The sequence below is a fragment of the Bubalus bubalis genome, chromosome 22 (genome assembly GCF_019923935.1).
Source record: "Bubalus bubalis isolate 160015118507 breed Murrah chromosome 22, NDDB_SH_1, whole genome shotgun sequence".
In the NCBI taxonomy this organism is placed as follows: Eukaryota; Metazoa; Chordata; class Mammalia; order Artiodactyla; family Bovidae; genus Bubalus; species Bubalus bubalis.
The window spans coordinates 54,112,526-54,135,985 of record NC_059178.1 but is presented as its reverse complement, the minus strand read 5'-3'; the positions used below and the strand labels follow the sequence as shown (position 1 = coordinate 54,135,985).

Here is a 23,460-nt window from a genome sequence, read left to right as displayed (position 1 = left end):
TCACTTTTCACTTTCATGCATTGGAGAAGGAAATGGCAACCTACTCCAGTGTACTTGCCTGGAGAATCCCAGGGATGGTGGAACCTGGTGGGCTGCCATCTATGGGGTCGCACAGAGTTGGACACGACTGAAGTGACTTAGCAGCAGCAGCAGCAGCATGCAAGTTGCTTCCGTCATTTCTGACTTTTTGAGACCCTATGGACTGTAGCCCACCAGACTCCTCAGTCTGTGGGATTCTCCAGGCAAGAATATTGGAGTGGGTTGCTGTTTCCTCCTCCAGGATATCTTCCCGACCCAGGGATCAAACCCACATCTCCTATGTCTCCCACATTGGCAGGCGGGTTCTTTACCACTAGTACCACCTGGTAAGCCCAAAACTGTAGGGCTCAAGACTAAATAAGGATTCTAAAATAGGCTGAGTTTAAGAAACAGATGATTTCCCCTTGAAAATTAGTTTGTGTACTTTGCATGAGTGAAATGAAGTCACTCAGTCATGTCCGACACTTTGCAACCCCATGGACTATAGCCTACCAGGCTCCTCTGTCCATGGGATTTTCCAGGCAATAGTACTAGAGTGGATTGCCATTTCCTTCTCCAGGGGATCTTCCCAACCCAGGGATTGAACCCGAGTCTCCCGCATTGTAGACAGATGTTTTACCCTCTGGGCCACCAGGGAAGTCCAAGTACTTTGCATGGATGATAATAAAAAAATTTTAAAACTGAAAAAAAAAAAAGAAAAGAAACATGATTGAGAGAAGTCTTACAATGGTGAGTGCTGGGAGGCTGGGAGGAGGAGCAGAAGCCAGTGAAAGCTGAAGATGTGGCCGAAAAGGCAGAGGGAGTCACCAGTTCAGGGCGATCTCGCCTTCCACACGGACGTGACAGCAGGTATCAGGTGACAGCAGACAGCAAGATCAGGTATATGTAATGGCAAGTCCAGAAGTGGAGGGCTTTCTAGGTTATACTACCTGTGCTTCTATTAACTGAAACAAATCGGACAGTTGGAAAAAAAAAAAACCAAAATATTGAATGACAGAGAAGAGCTAGTCATCAAAGTCCATCAAAGCTCAGCACTCCAGGTAAGGAAGCATGGCAGCCCAATGCAGGTGCAGCCAAGGTGTGATCACCCTGGCAACCTTCACTCTGGTTACCACGCCTTCACTCACATCAATCCGCGTGTGTCATTTTGCCAGACTAAAATGTCTAAAACACCTTTCATCAAGTAACTGCTCTGGATTAAAATCCTGCTGCGTTCCCACTGTTTATCAAATAAAAAATCCAGTGAAGTGTGTTGCCGAAAGCAAAGAAAGAAGTACTGTTCCAAAGAGGTGAAATGTATTAAATACTCCAAAAGGATGGTATTTCTTCATTGTGGCAAGTCAAGTCAGTGCTTATTATTTAGAAACATTAATGTCAATAGATGAAATAGTGTGCGGTCTATTGCATACCTGCACTTTGAATATTTTATCTTATTTACAGCTAACAGTAACCCTATAGAATAGTCTTTGCACATGAAAATCAATTTACAGATGAGATACAGAGTTGGAAAGTCAACGGACTCAACAAAAGGTCTTTCCAGAGCTTCTCCTCTCCATGACTCTATGCTAATCCTCGAAGCCTGGAACTCTTGAATTGAGGCTTAAATCTTGTGAATAACCTGAAATACTGAGATTTCCTCAAGCAGAGGTTGTGGAGAATTGTTTCAGGGACCAAAAGAATGTAATCATTGCTAGAAGAGGGGGATCCATCAATTTCATCTAAGTCATAAAGTGATATGTCAGAAAAGTGAAAATCAAGGAAATGGAAGAAGACCTATTTCAGAATTATGCTTTTGCATATAGGACTATTTTTTATGACGGTTTTCATGTTTAACAATAAACAGTGTGAAAGTTGCTCAGTCGTGTCTGACTCTTTGCGGACCCGATGGACTATACAGTCCATGGAATATTACAGTCCAGTATTCTCCAGGCCAGAATACTGGAGTAGGTAGCCATTCCCTTCTCCTGGGTATCTTCCCAACCCAGGGATTGAACCCAAGTCTCCTGCATTGCAGGCTGATTCTTTACCAGCTGAACTACCAGGGAAGCCCTTAACAATAAAGACAAGGGTGAAAATTTCACAATTCTCAAACACATTTAAAGTGATGCACACACCAAAATTTCAAGGCTGGAAGATTACATGCAGCTCAAGGAAAGTGGTAACAAGATCTGAGGACCCACTGGAGACATTACCTTTGAGATTAGGAATTCAGACTCAGTGGAGACAAAGTATTAGAACAGAGACATTGAATGGCTCTCGTCTACATTGGGAGGAAATCTACACAAAATAGGAGTTTCATAATTTGTACAGGTCATAAAGAAAAAGTATCGTTCGTTCAGCCGTGTTCTGACTCTTTGTTACCCCCGTGGACTGCAGCCTTCCAGTTCGGTCTGTCCAAGGCGTTTCCTAGGCAAGCATACGGGAGTGGGTTGCCATTTCCTCCCCCAGGGAATCTTTCCGTGTCTCCAGCACTGGCAGGTGGATTCTCTACCACTGAGCCACCAGGGAAGCCCAAAGAAAATACACATACTATGTTCTAATCAAGGATGCCACATCGGAGGGGAGCCTCTACTGGGGTGAGAGTGAAAGGCATTGTCATCAAAATGTGTGCAGTGGTTAGCACTGGTATTCTGAGAAGAAACTAGAAATGACTGTAAAAGAATGACACTTTTGGACACATGGCATTTTATCTTACCTCGCTTAAAATCTTCCTGTAGAGAATAAAGATGGTATCTAATCTTCCCAGTGAAGAATGTCTCTGCTCTGTGGGGTTCTGAGATGAGTAAGACCCAATGTTATTTTAATGGGGGACCATACAGAAAAGCATGTTTCAAAATGTAAAATGCTGTAAAAATACAAGTTGTTGGTATGACTTTTAATGGAAAATTCCTTTTGCTCAAAAAGTTATCACAAGGTTCTAACTCATATAACTATTTGAAATTTCACAACCAATATTAAAAATCAATATACACACAAAGCATATTCAAAATAGCAACTGAAACAAATAATACAACACAATATAAGAAATACATGTGATGTTGTAGAGCTGCATTTTTTTTTTTTTAATTTTGGTAGCCTTTAAACAAAACTTATTCTTTCCAAAAAACAAATGCACTTTGTGGGGGTTTGTTGTTACATGGTGTGTTTTTGGAGAAGCTAAATTTTAGTGCTTTCTCAAAGACTTTTCAGAAAGGGTCTTTAGATGAAGTTAAAAAATATTACAGAAAAATGAAGCACAGGGTAACATCTTTTAGGTAAGATTAAGGCATATGCTAGCTGATATATTGCTTACTACAGCCTTTGTATTGCAATTCAATTGATATTCCTAAGGCTAATTACGAACAGGAAAATTACAAAGTGCCTTCAAGACAGCAGTGCCAATACTACTTTTGTGTCAATCAAAACCCTGGTAGTGCAGTTCTGAATAAACTTATCTAAAAATTTAACAAAGATGTATTGACGGCCTGTCTTTGTGCCAGGCCAGGCCAGCCTGATATTGGGTCTTACTCATCTCAGAACCCTGCAGAGCAGAGCCCACTACTAGACTTGCAGGTTGTTCAGTCGCTAAGTCGTGTCTGGCTCTTTCTGACCCCATACATCCTCCTTTAGCATGCTAGTCCCCTATGATGAAAAGGACATCTTGTGTGTGTGTGTGTGTGTGTGTGTGTGTGTGTGTGTTAGCTCTAGAAGGTCTTGGAGGTCTTCATAGAACTGTTGGACTTCGTCTTCTTCAGCATTAGCGGCTGTAGCACAGAGTGGGATTATTGTGATGTTGAATGGTTTGCCTTAGAAACGAACAGAGATCATTATGTCATTTTTGAGATTGCATTTCAGACGGCATTTCAGACTCTTCTATTGACTGTGAGGGCCGCTCTACTTCTTCTAAGGGATTCTTGCCCACAGTAGTAGATATAATGGTCCCATGACTTGAAGGCATTGATGAAATTTTTCTTTTCCTTCTTTTTACTGCTTCATCTTGATATATTTCATATTAATATATCCTTAGTTAATATATATTTAAAAATAATCTTGATCTTTTTAATTGAAAAAATGTACCAAATAGGTTACAGATTCTAATTACATAGAAAAATGATTATTTCCTTCACCACTGATTCTGAATCCGGTATGCTTCAGGTGTCATACTATTTTTCGAAAGTAATCTTACGGTTCCCCCTTCACGTCTTATCCAGCTACTGAAATTAACCTGTCATCAGACAGCATAATAACTGAAACTGTTCCTAGATGCTTTATTTCGGACTTCATTTACTTTGTATTCTGGGCAGTTTTATTATCATTTAAAAAGGAGCTGCAATGAGGTATTATCTTGGGAATCAAAATAGCTAATGGCACTTTTTGGACGGGAATGTAGCCAAGTGGTCTCTTACTGGAGATATAAAAAGAAATTCCATTGAAATTGTTGCTGACTTTTATCTTCCTCTAAGTAATGGCATTTTTCTAAAATTTGGACAAGGTGGCTCACTTCGAGTTCAGAAGCAAAGGCAGAGAAGTTTTCATTGCTCTTTGATTCCACAGTCAATGGAGTATTCAAGCCGCTTGCCTCCTAGTAATTAAGGTGTCCTGTGGGCAAACCTAACTCATATAGGCCTCCTTCACAGAGAATACTCACTTGCAACTGCAAAATAATCAACATTTGTATTTTTCACAAATCAAAGAGAAAGGAAGTCTACTTCAAACTAAATAAGCTTCTGCACAGCAAAAGAAACCGTCAACAAAATAAAAAGGCAACCTATGAAATAAGAGAAAATATTTGCCAATCATTTATCTGATAAGGGGTTAATATCCAAAATAAAACCTTAACAACACTATTACAAATGGGCAGAGGACTTAAACAGATATTTCCCAAGAAGACAGATAGATGTTATACAAATGAAATCACACAGCATATAACCTTTGGGGATTTTTTTTTTCTCACTCAATATAATTCTCTCAAGATTCATCTTTAGGGGGTAACAAGAGTTTAATCTTTTTTATTGCTGAGTAGTATTACATGATAAAGCACGCCGGCTATGACAGACCACACAGAAGCACGGCCAAGAGGAGCTACCCCTCGCCCAAGGTCAGGGGCGGCGACCGAGACTGCCAGGCTGTGTTGGCACAGGAGCTACCCCAAGTCCGAGGTCAGGGGCAGCGGCCAAGATGAGCTACCCCACACCCGAGGTCAGGGATGGCAGCACAGAGGAGCTACCACACTTCCAAGGAGCAGCGGCTGTGGTGGCACAGGAGGGCTGAGAGGAGCTACTCCACGTTCAAGGTCAGGAGGGGTGGCCAAGAGGAGCTACCCCTCGTCCAAGGTAAGAGAAACCCAAATAAGACAGTAGGTGTTGCGAGAGGGCATCAGAGGGCAGACACACTGAAACCATAATCACAGAAATCTAGCCAATCTGATCATATGGACCACAGCCTAGTCTAACTCAATGAAATTAAGCCATGCCCTGTGGGGCTACCCAAGACGGGCAGGTCATGGTGGAGAGGTCTGACAGAATGTGGTCCACTGGAGAAGTGAATGGCAAACCACTTCAGTATTCTTGCCTTAACCCCATGAACAGTATGAAAAGGCAAAATGATAGGATACTGAAAGGGGAACTCCCCAGGTTGGTAGGTGCCCAATATGCTACTGGAGATCAGTGGAGAAATAACTCCAGAAAGAATGAAGGGATGGAGCCAAAGCAAAAACAATACCCAGCTGTGGATGTGACTGGTGATAGAAGCAAGGTCTGATGCTATAAAGAGCAATATTGCATAGGAACCTGAAACGTCATGTCCATGAATCAAGGCAAATTGAAAGTGGTCAAACAGGAGATGGCAAGAGTGAACGTTGACATTCTAGGAATCAGTGAACTAAAATGGACTGGAATGGGTGAATTTAACTCAGATGACCGTTATATCCACTACTGTGGGCAGGAATCCCTTAGAAGAAATGGAGTAGCCATCATGGTCAACAAAAGAGTCCAAAATGCAGTACTTGGATGCAAAAACGACAGAATGATCTCTGCTCATTTCCAAGGCAAACCATTCAATATTATGGTAATCCAAGCCTATGCCCCAACCAAAACGCTGAAGAAGTTGAAGTCGAACGGTTCTACAAGACCTTTTAGAACTAACACCCAAAAAAGATGTCCTTTTCATTATAGGGGACTGGAATGCAAAAGTAGGAAGTCAAGAAATACCTGGAGTAACAGGCAAATTTGGCCTTGGAGTACGGAATGAAGCAGGGCAAAGGCCAATAGAGTTTTGCCAAGAGAACGCACTGGTCATAGCAAACACCCTCTTCCAACAACACAAGAGAAGACTCTACACATGGACATCACCAGATGGTCAACACCAAAATCAGATTGATTATATTCTTGGCAGCCAAAGATGGAGAAGCTCTATACAGTCAGCAAAAACAAGACCAGGAGCTGACTGTGGCTCAGATCATGAACTCCTTATTGCCAAATTCAGACTGAAATTGAAGAAAGTGGGGAAAACCACAAGACCATTCAGGTATGACCTAAATCAAGTCCCTTATGATTTTACAGTGGAAGTGAGAAATAGATTTAAGGGACTAGATCTGATAGACAGAGTGCCTGATGAACTATGGATGGAGGTTCCTCAGAGATCAATGCAAAGAAATAGAGGAAAACAACAGAATGGGAAAGACTAGAGATCTCTTCAAGAAAATTAGAGATACCAAGGGAACATTTCATGCAAAGATGGGCTCGATAAAGGACAGAAATTGTATGGACCTAACAGAAGCAGAAGATATTAAGAAGAGGTGGCAAAAATACACAAAAGAACTGTACAGAAAAGAGCTTCACAACCAATATAATCATGATGGTGTGATCATTCACCTAGAGCCAGATATCCTGGAATATGAAGTCAAGTGGGACTTAGAAAGCATCACTATGAACAATGCTAGTGGAGGTGATGAAATTCCAGTGGAGCTATTTCAAATCCTGAAAGATGATGCTGTGAAAGTGCTGCACTCAATATGCCAGCAAATTTGGAAAACTCAGCAGTGGCCACAGGACTGGAAAAGGTCCGTTTTCATTCCAATCCCCCAAAAAGGCAATGCCAAAGAATGCTCAAACTACCGCACAATTGCACTCATCTCACACACTAGTAAAGTAATGCTCAAAATTCTCCAAGCCAGGCTTCAGCAGTACGCGAACCGTGAACTTCCAGATGTTCAAGCTGGTTTTAGAAAAGGCAGAGGAACCAGAGATCAAATTGCCAACATCTGCTGGATCATGGAAAAAGCAAGAGAGTTCCAGAAAAACATCTATTTCTGCCCTACTGTGCCAAAGCCTTTGACTCTGTGGATCACAACAAACTGTGGAAAATTCTGAAAGAGATGGGAATGCCAGGCCACCTGACCTGCCTCTTGAGAAACCTATATGCAGGTCAGGAAGCAACAGTTAGAACGGGACCAGGAACAACAAACTGGTTCCAAATTGGGAAAAAAGAACATCAAGGCTGTATATTGTCACCCTGCTTATTTAATTTATATGCAGAGTACATAATAAGAAACGCTGGGCTGGAAGAAGCACAAGCTGGAATCAAGAATGCCAGGAGAAATATCAATAACCTCAGATATGCCGATGACACCACCCTTCTGGCAGAAAGTGAAGAGGAACTCAAAAGCCTCTTGATGAAAGTAAAGTGGAGAGTGAAAAAGTTGGCTTAAAGCTCAACATGCGGAAAACTAAGATCATGGCATCTGGTCCCATCACTGCATGGAAAATAGATGGGGAAAACAGTGGAAACAGTGTCAGACTTTAATTTTGGGGGCCCCAAAATCACTGCAGATGGTGATTGCAGCCATGAAATTAAAAGACGCTTACTTCTTGGAAGGAAAGTTGTGACCAACCTAGATAGCATATTCAAAAGCATAGATATTACTTTGCCAACAAAGGTGCGTCTAGTCAAGGCTATGGTTTTTCCAGTGGCCATGTATGGATGTGAGAGTTGGACTGTGAAGAAGGCTGAGCGCCGAAGAATTGATGCTTTTGAACTGTAGTGTTGGAGAAGACTCTTGAGAGTCCCTTGGACTGCAAGGAGATCCAACCAGTCCATCCTAAAGGAGATCAGTCCTGGGTGTTCATTGGAAGGACTGATGCTGAAGCTGAAACTCCAGTACTTTGGCCGCTTCATGAGAAGAGCTGACTCATTGGAAAAGACCCTGATGCTGGGAGGGATTAGGGGCAGGAGGTGAAGGGGACGACAGAGGATGAGATGGCTGGATGGCATCACTGACTCAATGGAAATGAGTCTGAGTGAACTCCGGGAGTTGTTGATGGACAGGGAGGCCTGGCGCGCTGCGATTCATGGGGTCGCAAAGAGTCGGACATGACTTAGCGACTGAACTGAACCTAACTGAGTATTACATGATGAGGATGTCCTACAGTTTAACCATTTATCCAATGATGGGTATCTGGCTTGTTTTCAGTTTGGGGATATTTAAAATAAAGCTGCTATGAACATTTGTATGGTTTTCATGTGAACAAAAGTCTTCATTTCCCTGGGATAGATTACTGATGGTACTGCTGATGGCCATATGGCCACTGTATAGTTTAAGAAACTGCCACATTGTTTTCAAGAGTGTCTGAACCAAACAACCTCCCCAACAGCAGTGTATGAGTTATTCAGGTTTTCTGTCTCCTGCCAGTATTAGGTGTTGTCACTGTTTTTCATTTTAGCCTTTCCAATAGGTATTTACTGATAACTCAAGACGCTTTCACTTTTCACTTTCATGCATTGGAGAAGGAAAATGCAACCCACTCCAGTGTTCTTGCCTGGAGAGTCCCAGGGACGGCAGAGCCTGGTGGGCTGCTGTCTATAGGGTTGCACAGAGTCGGACACGACTGAAGCGACTTAGCAGTAGCAGCAGTAGCATGAAGTTTTTAATTTGCATCTCACTAATGGCTAACAATGTTGACATCTGTTCATGTGTTTATCAACTTTTGTGAAGTATCAGTTCATGTTTTTTGCCTATTTCCTAACTGAATTGTTGTTTTTAAAATTTAACTTAGAGTTTTAAGAGCTTTTAATTCACGTTTTCTGTTAGAGACATGTAGTTTGTTAATTATTCCTCCCCCCATAGCTTTTTAAAATTCTCTTAACAGGCTCTTTCATAAAGCAAGTTTTCATTGTGATGAAGTTAATTTATCAAGTTTTCCTTTTAAGGGTCACACTTTTGTGTCAAGTCTAAGAACTCTTTGCCTAGTCCTAGTTCCCAAAGATTTTATGTTTTGTTTCAAATTTCATACTTTTACTTTTCACACTTAAATCACTAATCTATTTTGAGCTATAAGGTGTGAGGTTTATGTTGAGATTCATTTATTTTGCCTATGGATGTCCAATTTTTCCCAGCACATTTGTTTGAAAGATATCCTTTGTTCATCAAATTTGTATCTTTGTCAAAAATTTGTTGGGTATATTAGAAAATATTTTTCTTCATTATATGGTCTAAATGTATGCTTCTGTTGAAGCTCCTAAACTTCTCTATGGATGAGCAGAGTAATTCACTAAATATGCTCTAAATGTCCTCGCTAGGAGTGACTACAGCAGAAAATGAATTCTAGCATCTACACGTTGCTAAGGACAATTACTTAATAATCAATGCTCTAAAAATTAGTTACTTTAGAATATATTTAGCATATATTGGATTTAGTATATTTTAAAATTTAATTGCATCACTTCCAATAATGCTGGCTTATTTGTTGGGTGTCTTAGTTGCTACTAGTTGTGATCAAAGCTGACGCTGGCTGATTCAGATGGGAAAACATTTATTTAATATTTTATTACCTCAAATCAGGAAGAGCAGGCTAGAGAACCAAGTAAAAACCCCTGTATTCATAGTTGAATAGAAAATAGTGAGCTGGAAGGACGGTCGGTAGTAAACCTCTATCTTGAATCTCTGAGACACAAAACTATGGCAAAAGAAGGAAAAAACCAAAAGGCACAGGACATGTGGAACAAACGATTTAACATGCGAGGGGAAAGAACAGACAGAATTACTGTGTGAAAAAGTAATGGTAGATCATCTCTCAGAGCTGCAGGAAGACATGAAGCCATGGAATAAGCAGCACTATCCACCCCCAAATAATGAACAGAATAAACACTGCACCTCCACGTTTCATAGCAAACCATCTGAAAACCAGGAAAAGAGGAAGTTACAAAGGGCCAGAAGAAAAAAGACCAATCCTTTTCAAAAGGTAACAGGATGCCTGAGAGCCGACTTCTCAATGCAAACAATAATAGGTTGAAGAACGGGTTCTTCTCCGTGCTGAGGAGAAAAAAACAAATACGTCAGTGATTCTCAGTCAGAGCTAGCCACTAGAATTATCAGTGTCTTTCCAAGACACTAAAACTCACTCCATTTGGTCTCCTTGCCAAAAGTCCTACTTGACTGCAATCCTTTCTATACACCCAAGATTCGTGGATGTTGCTAATTTGAGAATGAACATTTAACCTTTCGTCTAAACACATTAGTGACTTTCCAGACTCTCAGCGTAGTGCAAGCCCCTTTAGTCTGGTCCTTTATGTCAATGTTCCATACCCATCCTGGGGATGCCAATATACAGTCCCTCCCAAGTACTGAGAACCATTTTTTTGGTTAAGGGCTAAGTAATGTACAGATTTCAGCAAAGTATCAGGGTGCAACAGTATGTGTGTTAAGTAGCCTTTGGAGTTGTAAACAGTTGCTATGTTCTAAACGTACAGAAGAGTACATTTCATACTTATTCATAAATTTGGTACCTTAAAGTTATACATCATGATTTGTAACTGGATGTACTTTTATTCGAGGCTCCCCTGAAAGGTCCATCTAGTCAAAGCTATGGTTTTTCCAGTAGTCATGTATGGATGTGAGAGTTGGACTATAAAGAAAGCTGAGTGCTGAAGAATTGATGCTTTTGAATTGTAGTGTTGGAGAAGACTCTGGAGAGTTTCTTAGACAGAAGGAGATCCAACCAGTTCATCCTACAGGAACTCAGTCCTGAATATTCATTGGAAGGACTGATGCTGAAGCTGAAACTCCAATACTTTGGCCACCTGATGCAAAGAACCGACTCATTGGAAAAGACGCTGACGCTGGGAAAGACTGAGGGCAGGAGGAGAAGGGGACAACAGAGGATGAGATGGTTGGATGGCATCACCGACTCAATGGACATGAGTTTGGGTAAGCTCTGGGAATGGGTGATGGACAGGGAAGCCTGGTGTGCTGCAGTCCATGGGGTTGCAAAGAGTCAGACACGACTGAGCGACTGAACTGAACTGAACTGATGGTTCAGATGGTAAAGAATCTGTCTGCAATGCAGGAGACCTGGATTAAATCCCTGGATCAGGAAGGTCCCCTGGAGAAGGGAATGGCTATCCACTCCAGTATTCTTGCCTGGAGAATCCCATGGACAGAGGAGCTATAGTCCATGGGGTCACAAAGAGTTGGACACGACTGAGCAACTAACACTTTTGGGGACTTCCCTGGTGGTTCAGACAGTTACAAAGCTAATACTTAAAAGATTCCAAAGTGTAATAAAGTCAATAAAAGCATCAGTAAAATGACATGGATCCTTTCTACAGAACAGTCCCTAGGGTCTTTAAAGCACTCAGAGAGACATAATTCCTTTTTCCTAGTAAGTTAAATGAAAGGCATAGCTTTTTAGGCAAGTTCAAATATGTCAAAAGTATTTTTTCATTTTTTTTCTTGAATAACATGTGAAAAGTTTTACTAGACTTATATAGACAGAGATATAGAATTTTCTCTTACTGGCCGTCACCCTTTAAAAGTTGTAATTTTTAAAAGACACACTAAAATTCAATTTTAAATACCAAACATTTTTCCAAATAAAAGTATAATGTGAAGATGTAACAATTTATATAATAAATATAAGACATTTTATGAACATTTTATTCTCCTGGAGTAGGGCTAGGTGCCTTTACATATTTAGGGAAGATAGCAATTCAACACTAACTAATGAGGGCTAACAACCCGTTTGGAAATATATACATATTCTACTTAATATACAACATAAATTATATATATGCATGTATTTAAGTATGTGTACATATGTACTTTCATAGACATATACACATGCATATTTTAAAGGTTAGTGAATGGTAAAAAAATGTATTTCATATTTACAAAAAAATCAAGAGAAAAATAACTATACATGTTTACACATGTAATACATCATATATTTAAACATTTACAAATATAACTGAGAATGGCATATAGCCAATTTTAAAAATTAGGAAACTAAGAAAAGGAACATCATTTAAGTATGCATAGTTCAATTCCTGCCACTTAAAAGCTGCTGCTGCTGCTGCTGCTAAGTCGCTTCAGTTGTGTCCAACTCTGTGCGACCCCATAGACGGCAGCCCACCAGGCTCCGCCATCCCTGGGATTCTCCAGGCAAGAACACTGGAGTGGGTTGCCATTTCCTTCTCCAGTGCATGAAAGTGAAAGGTGAAAGTGAAGTCGCTCAGTCGTGTCCGACTCTTAGCGACCCCATGGGCTGCAGCCTACCAGGCTCCTCTGTCCATGGGATTTTCCAAGCAAGAGTACTGGACTGGGGTGCCATTGCCTTCTCCGCACTTAAAAGCAGCTGGCTACAAAAATAAACAAATAACTGACCCCAGTCTCTTAGATAGCATTCACAGTATATTTCAGTGCTGTCTGATGTTAAAGACATTGGGCAGGTTCTTGCTGAATAACCGTGTCACCCATTGATTTGCCAGATCCCAGTAAATGTGCATTATTTTTTAGTTGTGTTTTTCTTTAAATAAACTCACTTTCCATTGGGTTAGTTCAAACATAAGCTTTTATATAACAACCTTAAATAAAAGACCATTTTTCATAAATAAAGGTAATGATAAAATAAACAGATTTAAATATTTTTAAAGCATTTTAAACTCTACCAGAACAGTGTCAGTTTTTGAAATTTGTTTTCTTTTCTTAAAAGGAGAGATCATCTGGGTTTTAGATGGTACAATGGAAATAAAATCATGGCCATTTAAAGTGGACTAAAGAAATATCAGTATAGAGACTGCTGATTGTGGCATAGATTCTCTTACTACATAGCAGTTTTTCTAGCTTTACTGAGATATAATTACATATAATATTGTATAAGTTTAAGGTGTACATCATAATGATTTCATATGTATATACAGTGATCTGATCAATGCAATAAGTTTGTGTGCTCAGTCACTCGTCATGTCCTACTCTGGGCGACCCCATGGACTATAGTCTGCCAGGCTTCTCTGTCCATGGAAATTTTCCAGGCAAAAATACTGGAGTGGGTTGCCATTTCCTTCTCTAATTCACATGGCTTATTATGATCCAACTGGAACAACACATTAGAATAAAAATACTTCAAGACAATGGAAACTATTTCAAATACATAGACTTCAGATTAAACTTTTTTTTTTTTTTTACATTATTTTATACTCATCCACGATGTCAACATTTACAGAACACCTCTGAAATACTCTTAAGGAAACTGGGAATGTAAAACTTATAGAGATAGTGACCACTGTTTGGTTACCCTAGGTACAATTTATTTTGGTCATCTGGAAGATCTCCCGGAGTGCTGAGCATAATCTTTGTTATCTGAGGGAACATCATCTTCTAAAGTTCACCTTGCCAGCAGTCATGTATAAACTTATCAAGACAAAAGCTGAGATGTGAACTCTCATATCTCACCCCTGATTTAATGACTTCCCCCAGGTATTGCATGGGCATAATCATTTCATATCAAAATCCAGCAAAATGTTTTGGTTTGGTTTTTACAGTTAGGCTTACTTTTATTTTCTGTGCTTTCTGGCTTAAAGGTTTGAAAATGCAAAAAACAAACAAACAAACAAAAAAACAAACCCAAAAACTTAGTCATGCCCATATGCATAGGTAGGAATGTTTTTTTTTAAAAGAAAAAAAAAATCTCACTAATGCAGATAACAGAGTTTCTTAGGATAGCTAAAATGTCATATACACAAACATATGGCTGCAAAGCAATTAATATAGAGAAACTGAATAGATGGTATACAAGACCATTTTCTACTATAAAATTCTAAGAACAAGTGAGACTTGTAGACAGATAGAGAAATAAGTGGCATGTACACCTAACATTAAACATATATATAACATAAAAACCTGAATATAGCACAGAGAGCTCAGCTCTGTGTTCTGTGATGACCTAGATGGGTAGAACTGGGGGGAAGAGAGGTCCAAGAGGGAGGAGATATATGTATACGTATAGCTGACTCACTTCATTGTATAGCAAACAATAACACAACAATGTAAAGCAATTAAACTCCAACAAAAAATGTAGAGCTAAAATAATTGGAATTTTATACATTCTAAATCCATATTTAATGAGAATGAGATAAATAATAAATCATCATGTATATAACAGATCCACTTCAGAAAGCAAAATGCCTAACATACACAATACTCACAAATGAGTAAGGATTTAAAGGTATACCCAATACAACTTCCACATCTTAAATCCTTAGATTGAGAACTCATACCTGTGGTAATGATCCATAAAGTTCTTTCAAGCTTTTGAATGGTCAAATTATTTTGCCTGTATTTTATGTTAAATATATTTATTATATCAAAACTAAGATCATGGCATCTGGTCCCATCACTTCATGGGAAATAGATAGGGAAACAGTGGAAACAGTGTCAGACTTTATTTTGGGGGCCCCAAAATCACTGCAGATGGTGATTGCAGCCATGAAATTAAAAGACGCTTACTCCTTGGATGGAAAGTTGTGACCAACCTAGATAGCATATTGAAAAGCAGAGATATTACTTTGCCAACAAAGGTGCGTCTAGTCAAGGCTATGGTTTTTCCAGTGGTCATGTATGGATGTGAGAGTTGGACTATAAAGAAAGCTGAGCACAGAAGATTTGATGCTTTTGAACGGTGGTGTTGGAGAAGACTCTTGAGAGTCCCTTGGACTGCAAGGAGATCCAACCAGTCCATTCTAAAGGAGATCAGTCCTGGGTGTTCATTGGAAGGACTGATGCTGAAGCTGAAACTCCAATACTTTGGCCACCTCATGCGAAGAGTTGACTCATCAGGAAAAGACTCTGATGCTGGGAGGGATTGGGGGCAGGAGGAGAAGGGGACGACAGAGGATGAGATGGCTGGATGGCATCATTGACTTGATGGACATGAGTTTGGGTGAACTCCAGGAGTTGGTGATGGACAGGAAGGCCTGGCATGCTGTGATTCATGGGGTCGCAAAGAGTCGGACATGACTGAGCAACTGAACTGAACTGAACTGAATTCTTGGCAAACTACTAATGCATTTCATACACTACATAATCTCTTTTCACAAAATACTTTCTAGAGATTTGGGAGTCCAGAAAAAATTTTAAATGCTCTGCTGCTGTTAAGTTGCTTCAGTCATGTCTGACTCTGTGCGACCCCATAGACGGCAGCCCACCAGGCTCCCCCATCCCTGGGATTCTTCAGGCAAGAAGACTGGAGTGGGTTGCCATTTCCTTCTCCAATGCATGAAAGTGAAAAGTGAAAGTGAAGTCACTCAGCATTGTCTGACTCTTGGCGACCCCATGGACTGCAGCCCACCAGGCTCCTCCATCCATGATATTTTCCAGGCAAGAGTACTGGAGTGGGTTGCCATTGCCTCCTCCTTTAAATGCTCTAGGGACCAAAAATATGCAAATGCACACACAAAGGTTGCCATTTGTATTAATGAGGGAGATTTATAAAGGGATAAATTTTCAGAAAACATGTCTCATGAAAACCTACTCTGTTCCATCATCAGGTAAAAGCTATTTGTAAAAGGACAGGAAAACCCAGAAGAGTTTGCAAGAAGCAGACAAGTAATCATCAGACTAGGAATGGGGGTGTCTTGAGGGTTTAATCCAGGAGGGAAAGTAGGCAAGGGACAGACAAATCCATGATCGGTTGTTAGAACAAATGGAGACCCTGCAGAAGAGAAAACCCTCAACAGATGATGAGCTCATCAAGCTGCTGCTCATCAGAGACTCCAGAAGTGCGCTCTACTTTCACCTGCTTCCTCTACAGCTGGGTGGGGACACAGTGATTACCCTAGGTCCCCACATATGAACCTTCAAGTTGCAAAGTTTCAAAGACGCCAGTGTGCCCCTGTGTGCCAGCTGTTGTACGGCACTACTCTACTTTTCAAGGTACTGTAATGTAAGGTTAAAAATGTTTTCTCTTTTGTGTGTTCTTTATGTATTATTTGTGTGAAAAGTATTATAAACCTATCACCATACAGTAGTATATAGCCGATTATATTAGCTGGGTACCGAGGCTAACTCTGTTGGACTTAGGAACAAACTGGACTTACCAGCACTGTCAGAATGGACCTCATTCTTACATAGGGGGCTTGCTGTATTCCTGATCTAATACACCATGAGTAGTGGTGATGTAGAAGATGCTGTCGGAGAAGGCAATGGCAACCCACTCCAGTACACTTGCCTGGAAAATCCCATGGACAGAGGGGCCTGGTGGGCTGCAGTCCATGGGGTCGCTTAGGAGTCAGACACGACTGAGCGACTTCACTTTCACTTTTCACTTTCATGCATTGGAGAAGGAAATGGCAACCCACACCAGTGTTCTTGGCTGGAGAATCCCAGGGACGGGAAGCCTGGTGGGCTTCCGTCTATGGGGTCGCACAGAGTCGGACACGACTGAAGTGACTTAGCAGTAGCAGCAGCAGCAGCAGAAGATGCTGTGCTGTGCTAAGTCACTTCAGTCGTGTTCAACTCTCTGCAACCCTATGAACTGTAGCCCACCATGCTCCTCTATCCATGGGATTCTCCAGGCAAGAATACTGGAGTGAGTTGCCATGCCCTCCTCAAGGGAATCTTCCCCACCCAGGGATCAAACCCGTGTCACTATACGTCTCCTGCATCGGCAGGTGGGTTCTTCACCACTAGCGCCACCTGGGAAGCCCCACTTACGGGTAATAATAACCCTGACTTAATACAACCTGACTCTGGAATATTCATACACACACACCCAGTGTACACAAGCTGACAAACAATAGATGCTGCATAATTATTTAACCATTTGTTGAATGTGTAATACCACCCTATCCTGAGACACCCCTTCAATACCCACACATACCAAGCCAACCTCTCACCTGACTACTAAGAACTAGAAAAAAGCTGCATAAAATACTATCTGTGAACACCTGCCTGTGAATACGCACGTTGATGTATTTGAATAAAATTCCTTGAGAACAACGACATGAGAGCCTAGAGACAGTCACGTTTCAGAATCACGGTAGCCTATTTGCAGTCTGGAGCTTGTGCACTTTTGACAGTGATGGCAATGATGTGATGTCATTCCACTATGCTGCATTTACTGCTGCTATATTTTTAGAGTCAATAAGCTAAGTATAAAGTGACTAAGTTTCAGTGATTGTGTTCTATCTGCAAACCAAGAATAGCTTGGGTATTTTGTAATATATGCCTTGTCGATTAAACTTAACCCGTTAGAGGTCAGAAGAAAAACATAATCAAGGCTAAGAAATAAACAATACTGACCAACATGCGTTTGCTTTGTTTATTTTTATTAGAGTTTTTAAGTACTCTTTTCTTTAATAAGAAAACACTGGCCACCATGGTATCCTGTGAATTATAACATTAATCATGCAACAGATAAAATGGTGAGAAGAACTAAACTACTGTAAAGGCTTTTAAATCCTGCAAAATGAAAATATAGAGAAAATATATTTCATATGTATTACAATGAAAAATAATACAGAATTTAAAGAAATGGTTCTTTATGAGTCATGTCATTGTATTTTTAATAATTGAACACCTTTAAAGATACAATGATTTAACAAGCATATTTTTAAAGGGCAAAAGTAAAATTCAGGAAAATGACTCTATTTTTTTCCTCAAAATTATTTTCCTAAATGGAAGAAAAACTGATTGAGTGAAGACAAATTTCAAAGCAAGCAAAAAAAGTGTTTAACATTTACCACTTCCTCCAACTATTTGGCTGAAGAACTATCCACAACAGGTAGCACTAGTTTCTATTAAAAGACACATGGCAGGGGCCCTTTCAAACACCGACCCGGAAGCACCTCTGGAAAAGTTGCCCCATAGGGTAGAGGGCGGAAGTGCTTTTCTGCCCTCATTCAGCGTAACAATAAGCACTAACTTGTGAGGAGTAAAGGGCATATTAAACATTTTATCTCAAAATATATTTTCATGTCATCCTTTTTATCTCTGATATGATTGGACTCATACCTAGCCCTTCTCCCTCCCCTTAGAATACTATAAAACTTGTTTCCTGAAAGCATGCCTTCTACCCATAGTAAATCAAATATCTGTGCATATTTAATTAGATTTCTATTTTGAAACTTAACCCATAAAAGAACTATTATGTATCTGCTGAGTTAAAAATATTTTGCTTACAAAAGTTCATAGTTCTGAGTCCATAACATTAGGAATATATATTATTAACTATGAAAACGAATGCTTGGATAATTCCTGTATCTCTGATTTTGGGGTATGATTATACGTTTTCATTTTTAAGACGCACAATATTCACTTAGTGTTTTAACTATCTTAAGGGACCCATTTAAAACTTACTAAGCTTTACAGAATCACATGTGTGAAGTTGTGTCATTTGAACTCCCTCTTTTGAATATTGCCATATTCTGAATAGAAAAGTTTCTAAAGTTTAATAATATTTTCCAAAACAATCAAGGCTAATGTAGCTTAATATTTTGATTTACTATTAAAACCAAGCAAAACTGTTTCAACACCAACCTGTGAAATTCATATTTCTCAAGCAGAAATGGAACACAAAAGGAGGTCCTCTGAACATAAACATGCTTTTACTGTTTTCTGGGTCCTTTACACAGGCATGGTTCTACACAGTGAGTGTGGAAACAGATGCTTTGGAAAGGAAATGAACATTGGCACCCATCTTTACGGGGGGAACTGTGTCTGCTGAACCAAGAGGACATTTCAAAGGCTGCAAATGTCAGTTACCCAAGAAGCCTTCAATACCCTTCTCCTGGATCCTATCTTATAATTAAGTAGCAAATTCGGTTTTAACTGTAGGAAGTCCTGGAAAGGTCTGACGGGGGAGGAATCCTACAGACTCCAAGGCCAAGTGCGCAAGGAGGTGATTTCTCAGCGTTCTGCTTATTCTGATTTTCACATACAGGGTAACTGTGCAACCAGATGCCCGTCTCCCCGAGGGGCTGAAATCACCCATCAGCTTATAGCCTGTGAGGTGTCAGACACAATGGAAATTTCAAGGAGAGGAGCTAGAGTGCTGAGCAGGCACCCTGTGGGAGAGCAAAGGGCGTCAAAGGTCAAGTTCCTGAAACCCTTCTCGTCCGGCCCACCCCCACGCTCTAGCTCGGCTGATGGCTCTGGGGGCCACAGATGGAAGCACCGTGTCCCGGCCGTGCGCAGCTTTTCCAGGGGGGTTCTTCCTTCCCTCTCCGGGAAAGAACGCGTTCCTCTACCCAGAGGAGCCCCGAAACCTGGCCGAGCCTCTTCCCCAAGGTGGGACGCCAGGCTGGGGGGGAGGGTCGTCACCCAGCTCTATGCTCCCCACTTGGACAGATCTGCTGGGGCTCGAGAAGGGGTCCCGTGTGTCCTTGGGGGTACCGTCCGCATCTCGAAAGTGAAGCCAGCAGGGGCAGCACCCACAGGCAAGTCAGCCCGGCCCCTTCCTCCGCCCCGCCCCCCCCCCCCCCCCCCCAGGCACCTGCGCCCACCCACTGGCCACGCAGCGGCTCCCGGGTGCGGGCGATCCTTCTTTTAGGGACTCTGCCCTTCCTTAGTTTTCCAACGATCTATTAAATATCTAGCATCTATCTTCTCTCTCTCTCTCTTTTTTTTTTCTTTTCCTTTCCTTCCCCTCCTTCCTTCCCTTTTAATGAGAAAATAAACGAAGTCTCTCTCCTTCCCTCCCTCTCCAAGTTAAGAGTGCTCATCTCTTCAGCAGAGAAAGCAGGGAATGTTCTCGGTCAAGGCCGCGTAGCCCCAGCATCCCGGAGCTCCGCAGAACTGGAACTCGGAGAAGAGTGAGGCGGAGAGACATCCAGGGAATCGGGAAAACCGGCACCCTGGCCTCCGCACATGGAGCGTCCCTCGCACCCTGGACTGGCCCGGCCCGGTGGGTGTCAGGACTCAACTCCACGTCGCGCTCCCCCGAGGAGGCCCCCCCAGCCCGGCGCTCCGACCCTGCCGCTCCGCACCCACACCCCCACGTCCGCCCAGTCGGGTCAGTGCTCCGCGCAGGTGACCGCCCCCTCTCCGGCTCCCTCCAGTCCACATCCCGGGTCCTCTACCACCGTCTACGCGTTCCTCTTACCTCCTCCTCCGGTCACTAGTGAAGTTTTTACAACCCTCAAAGATCTACACTGTCTCTCTCTCAAATCGGGCAGAGCATCTTTCAACAGAGCGTGAGCAGGTCTCCAGAAACTTTTCGGCCGCCGAGGCACCGGGGTCAGCGACCGTGAGCACACCCCTGGCGCGCATAGCCGGGCGCAGGTCCACCTGTCCCGGTGCACCCCGAGCCGGGGAGCCTGCCCGCCGGCAGCCGCAAAACTCGCCGGCTCGCCCCGCAGAGCCGCGGGGCGCTAGCCGGGCATCGAAAGAGAAATTGGAAATGGGCTGGGGCAGCGGGGACTGGGAAGCGGTGACGATTCTGGATACACACTCACAGGAGCGTGTGTCCACGCCCTGCACACCGAGCGATTGTACCCCGAAGGCGCACACTTCCCGAGATCAGAGCCCTGTGGATGCTCTGAATGTAACCCCCACTCCGGGGCGCATCCATCTCGGAACTGATCATCTTTTCGCCTAGGCGACTTCTCAGTCTGGGTCTGAACCAGCGCCGCGCACGGGAGGATGCGGATCCGGGTGCTCCCGGCGCCCTCGCCCCATCTCCGAGACCCCCCCCCCCCCCCCCACCCCACCCCGGGGCAGGTGCGGGCCCCCAGCCCGGCCGAGCAACAAGCGGGCCGTGCGCGGGGGAGCCGGGTCCCTGTCCGCCTCCGTCCCCGCGTGGGTCACCTCTCCCCGCCCCCCACCGCCAGCCGCGCCAAACGGGCGCCGGGGACGAGAAAGCCGCGCGGGCGACTCACCCCCAGCTTCCTGCTGCGGATTTTCACGTAGCCCTGCTTGACTATGTCGTTAAAGTTGGAGGCCATGGTCGGCGCGCTCGGCTTCCCCGGGTCGAGACCGCCGCCGTCCGCCGCGGGGTCCGCGCAGGTCTCGCATGCAGCCGGCCGCCCCCGAGCTCCCGCCGCCGGGGACGCGGGCGGGGTGGCGGGGCGACCGCGGGCGGGGAGCGAAGGCGGCCCGGCGCTGCGAGCCGCGCGCGCCCTCCGCGTCCCGGTCCTCACCTCCGCCCCCGCCGCGCGCCGCCGCCGCCGCCCCCGGCCAGCACCCTCGGGCCGGCGGCTCCCTCGGCGGCGCGGCGCCGGCCGGAGCGCACCCGCGCCGGGGAGGGGCGGGCCGGGGGGGCGGGCCGACTCGCCCGCGCGCCTCCCTCCCCGCGGCCCGCGCGGCGGCGGAGCCCGGAGACGCTCGCCAGACGCGCTCCATCACTCGCGGCTCCGGCGCCGCGCTCCTCCTGCCGCCCCGCGCCCCGCTCCCACCCCGGCAGCCCGGGCCCGCTGCGCTCTCCCCGGGCGCGGGGTTCTTCCCCGGGCTCTGGCTCTCCACGCCCCGGGCCGCACCCCGGGGACCCCGGGGCGGAGGTGGGGGGGGTATGCTCCCCGGAAGATAGGCCAAGGAGGTGAGAGCGAAACAATTGTTTATTTCGAGGGCCGTGTTTACAGTGCGATTTGATTCCTGCCGCACACACTCGCGTGCCCGGTCTGCGCCCCGTTAGGAAGTGTAAAATCGAGCCCTTCCCGGTGCACACAAAGAGACCGATCGTGCGCATGTGTCTAGTCCCTCGGCTGCTGGGGAGACTGGAGCGATCAGGCGAGGCGCCGGCCGCCGACGTCCTCTCCCGAAGAGGCGCTGGCCCTGGGCTGGAGTGATGTGTGCCCGCGTTTTCCTGAACTGTGGCTAAAAGCGGCTCGTGGCTCCCCGTCTTCTAGAGGAAATGGAGACCACAGCTGCTCCCAGTGGATGCAAATGATTCATTGAAACGTTCCACTCAACAAAGCAACGAAGAACTTTGTCCCCTTAATGTAGGAACACATGACATTCAAGTCGGCTCTTCTCTGTTGTAAAAGAAATCTTAAGCAAAAAATTCTGTTTGATAAGATTGGAGGGAAAAGGACGGAGTATCAAATGCTGGCTGGAGGGAATATAAGGATTTGTGCTAGAGGAAAGGATATTTAATACCTTAGCAGGTAAGGATGTTTCTAAGTAAGGAAAAAATGTGTCAAGATTGAAAATTTTCTAAGTGACTCATTTATAGTCAATATTGAATATAGCCTCAAAAGATCGTGTTTCCTTCTGCTTATTTGGGTGAGCAGTATTTTTCCAAGTTCTAAAATAAATTTTCTTAGCTCTATTGGGAACATAATTGTAAGAGAGAAAGGAAACTACTTGATTGAGGGGAGAAAAATACTAAAATTTGCAGGATAAACTAACATGCCCTTCACCCTACTAAATGGATGCCCCAAGGGTGATTTTTGTCCAGACATTAGCAAGAGTCTCCATCTAAAACCGTTATAACCCAGTGGAAACTCTAACTTATCTAAACAGCCGACTATTCCTATCTGCTCATCTATGTAGCCAACACTGCTTGAAGAAACAATCATGCAGAGGACCAGGTGCTAAGCAGGTCTCAATATATCCAATCACATGGCAATATTTCTTGGGCTGTCACTCTGGAATGAGCTCAAATTCTGACCTTTCCAGAAAACTTGCATAAACTCCCTATTGACTCCATGTGATTCCCCTTTTCCAAACACCTGGAGCATGTGCGTAGTCCTCAGGAGCTAAATCTCTTCAGCTGTGTTGGACTCGTTGTGACCCCATGAACTGTGCTCCTCTGTCCATGGGATTCTCCAGGCAAGCATACTGGAGTGGGTTGCCATTTCCTTCTCCAGGGGATCTTCCCAACCCAGGGATTGAACCCACATCTCTTAGGTCTTCCGCATGGACAGGCAGCTGCTTTACCACTAGTGCCACCTGGGAAGTCCCATGTGCTTCTGTTTTCCTATACTACATGGCTATTATTGGTTTCCTTTATCTGAAGACTGTTTTAGATTTGCAGATACTTTAAATACATTCAGTCCTCTTTGCAACCCAAGGAGATTTGCCATTTAACAGATGAGGAAACTGAAGCTTGGAGATGTTCAGTTTCAGAGGCACAATTTCAAGACAGGTTTTGTGTTCACAATAATATCCCTGACCACTAACTTCCACCATCATTTATATAGTAATTGGTTTCCACAAATTGATTGCAAGCTGTT

General features: G+C 43.6%; 1 protein-coding gene across 1 annotated transcript in view; it reads right to left on the bottom strand.

The window, feature by feature from the left end:
* DOK6 (docking protein 6) overlaps positions 1 to 21,393 on the bottom strand; it is a 420,496-nt gene extending 399,103 nt beyond the window's left edge. The window contains exon 1 of the mRNA XM_025273172.3: positions 21,166 to 21,393. Within this exon, the coding sequence (XP_025128957.1) occupies positions 21,166 to 21,231 (66 nt within the window). The 5' untranslated portion in view covers positions 21,232 to 21,393. The remainder of the gene's footprint in view (positions 1 to 21,165) is intronic.
* Between the last annotated feature and the right edge of the window lie 2,067 nt (positions 21,394 to 23,460).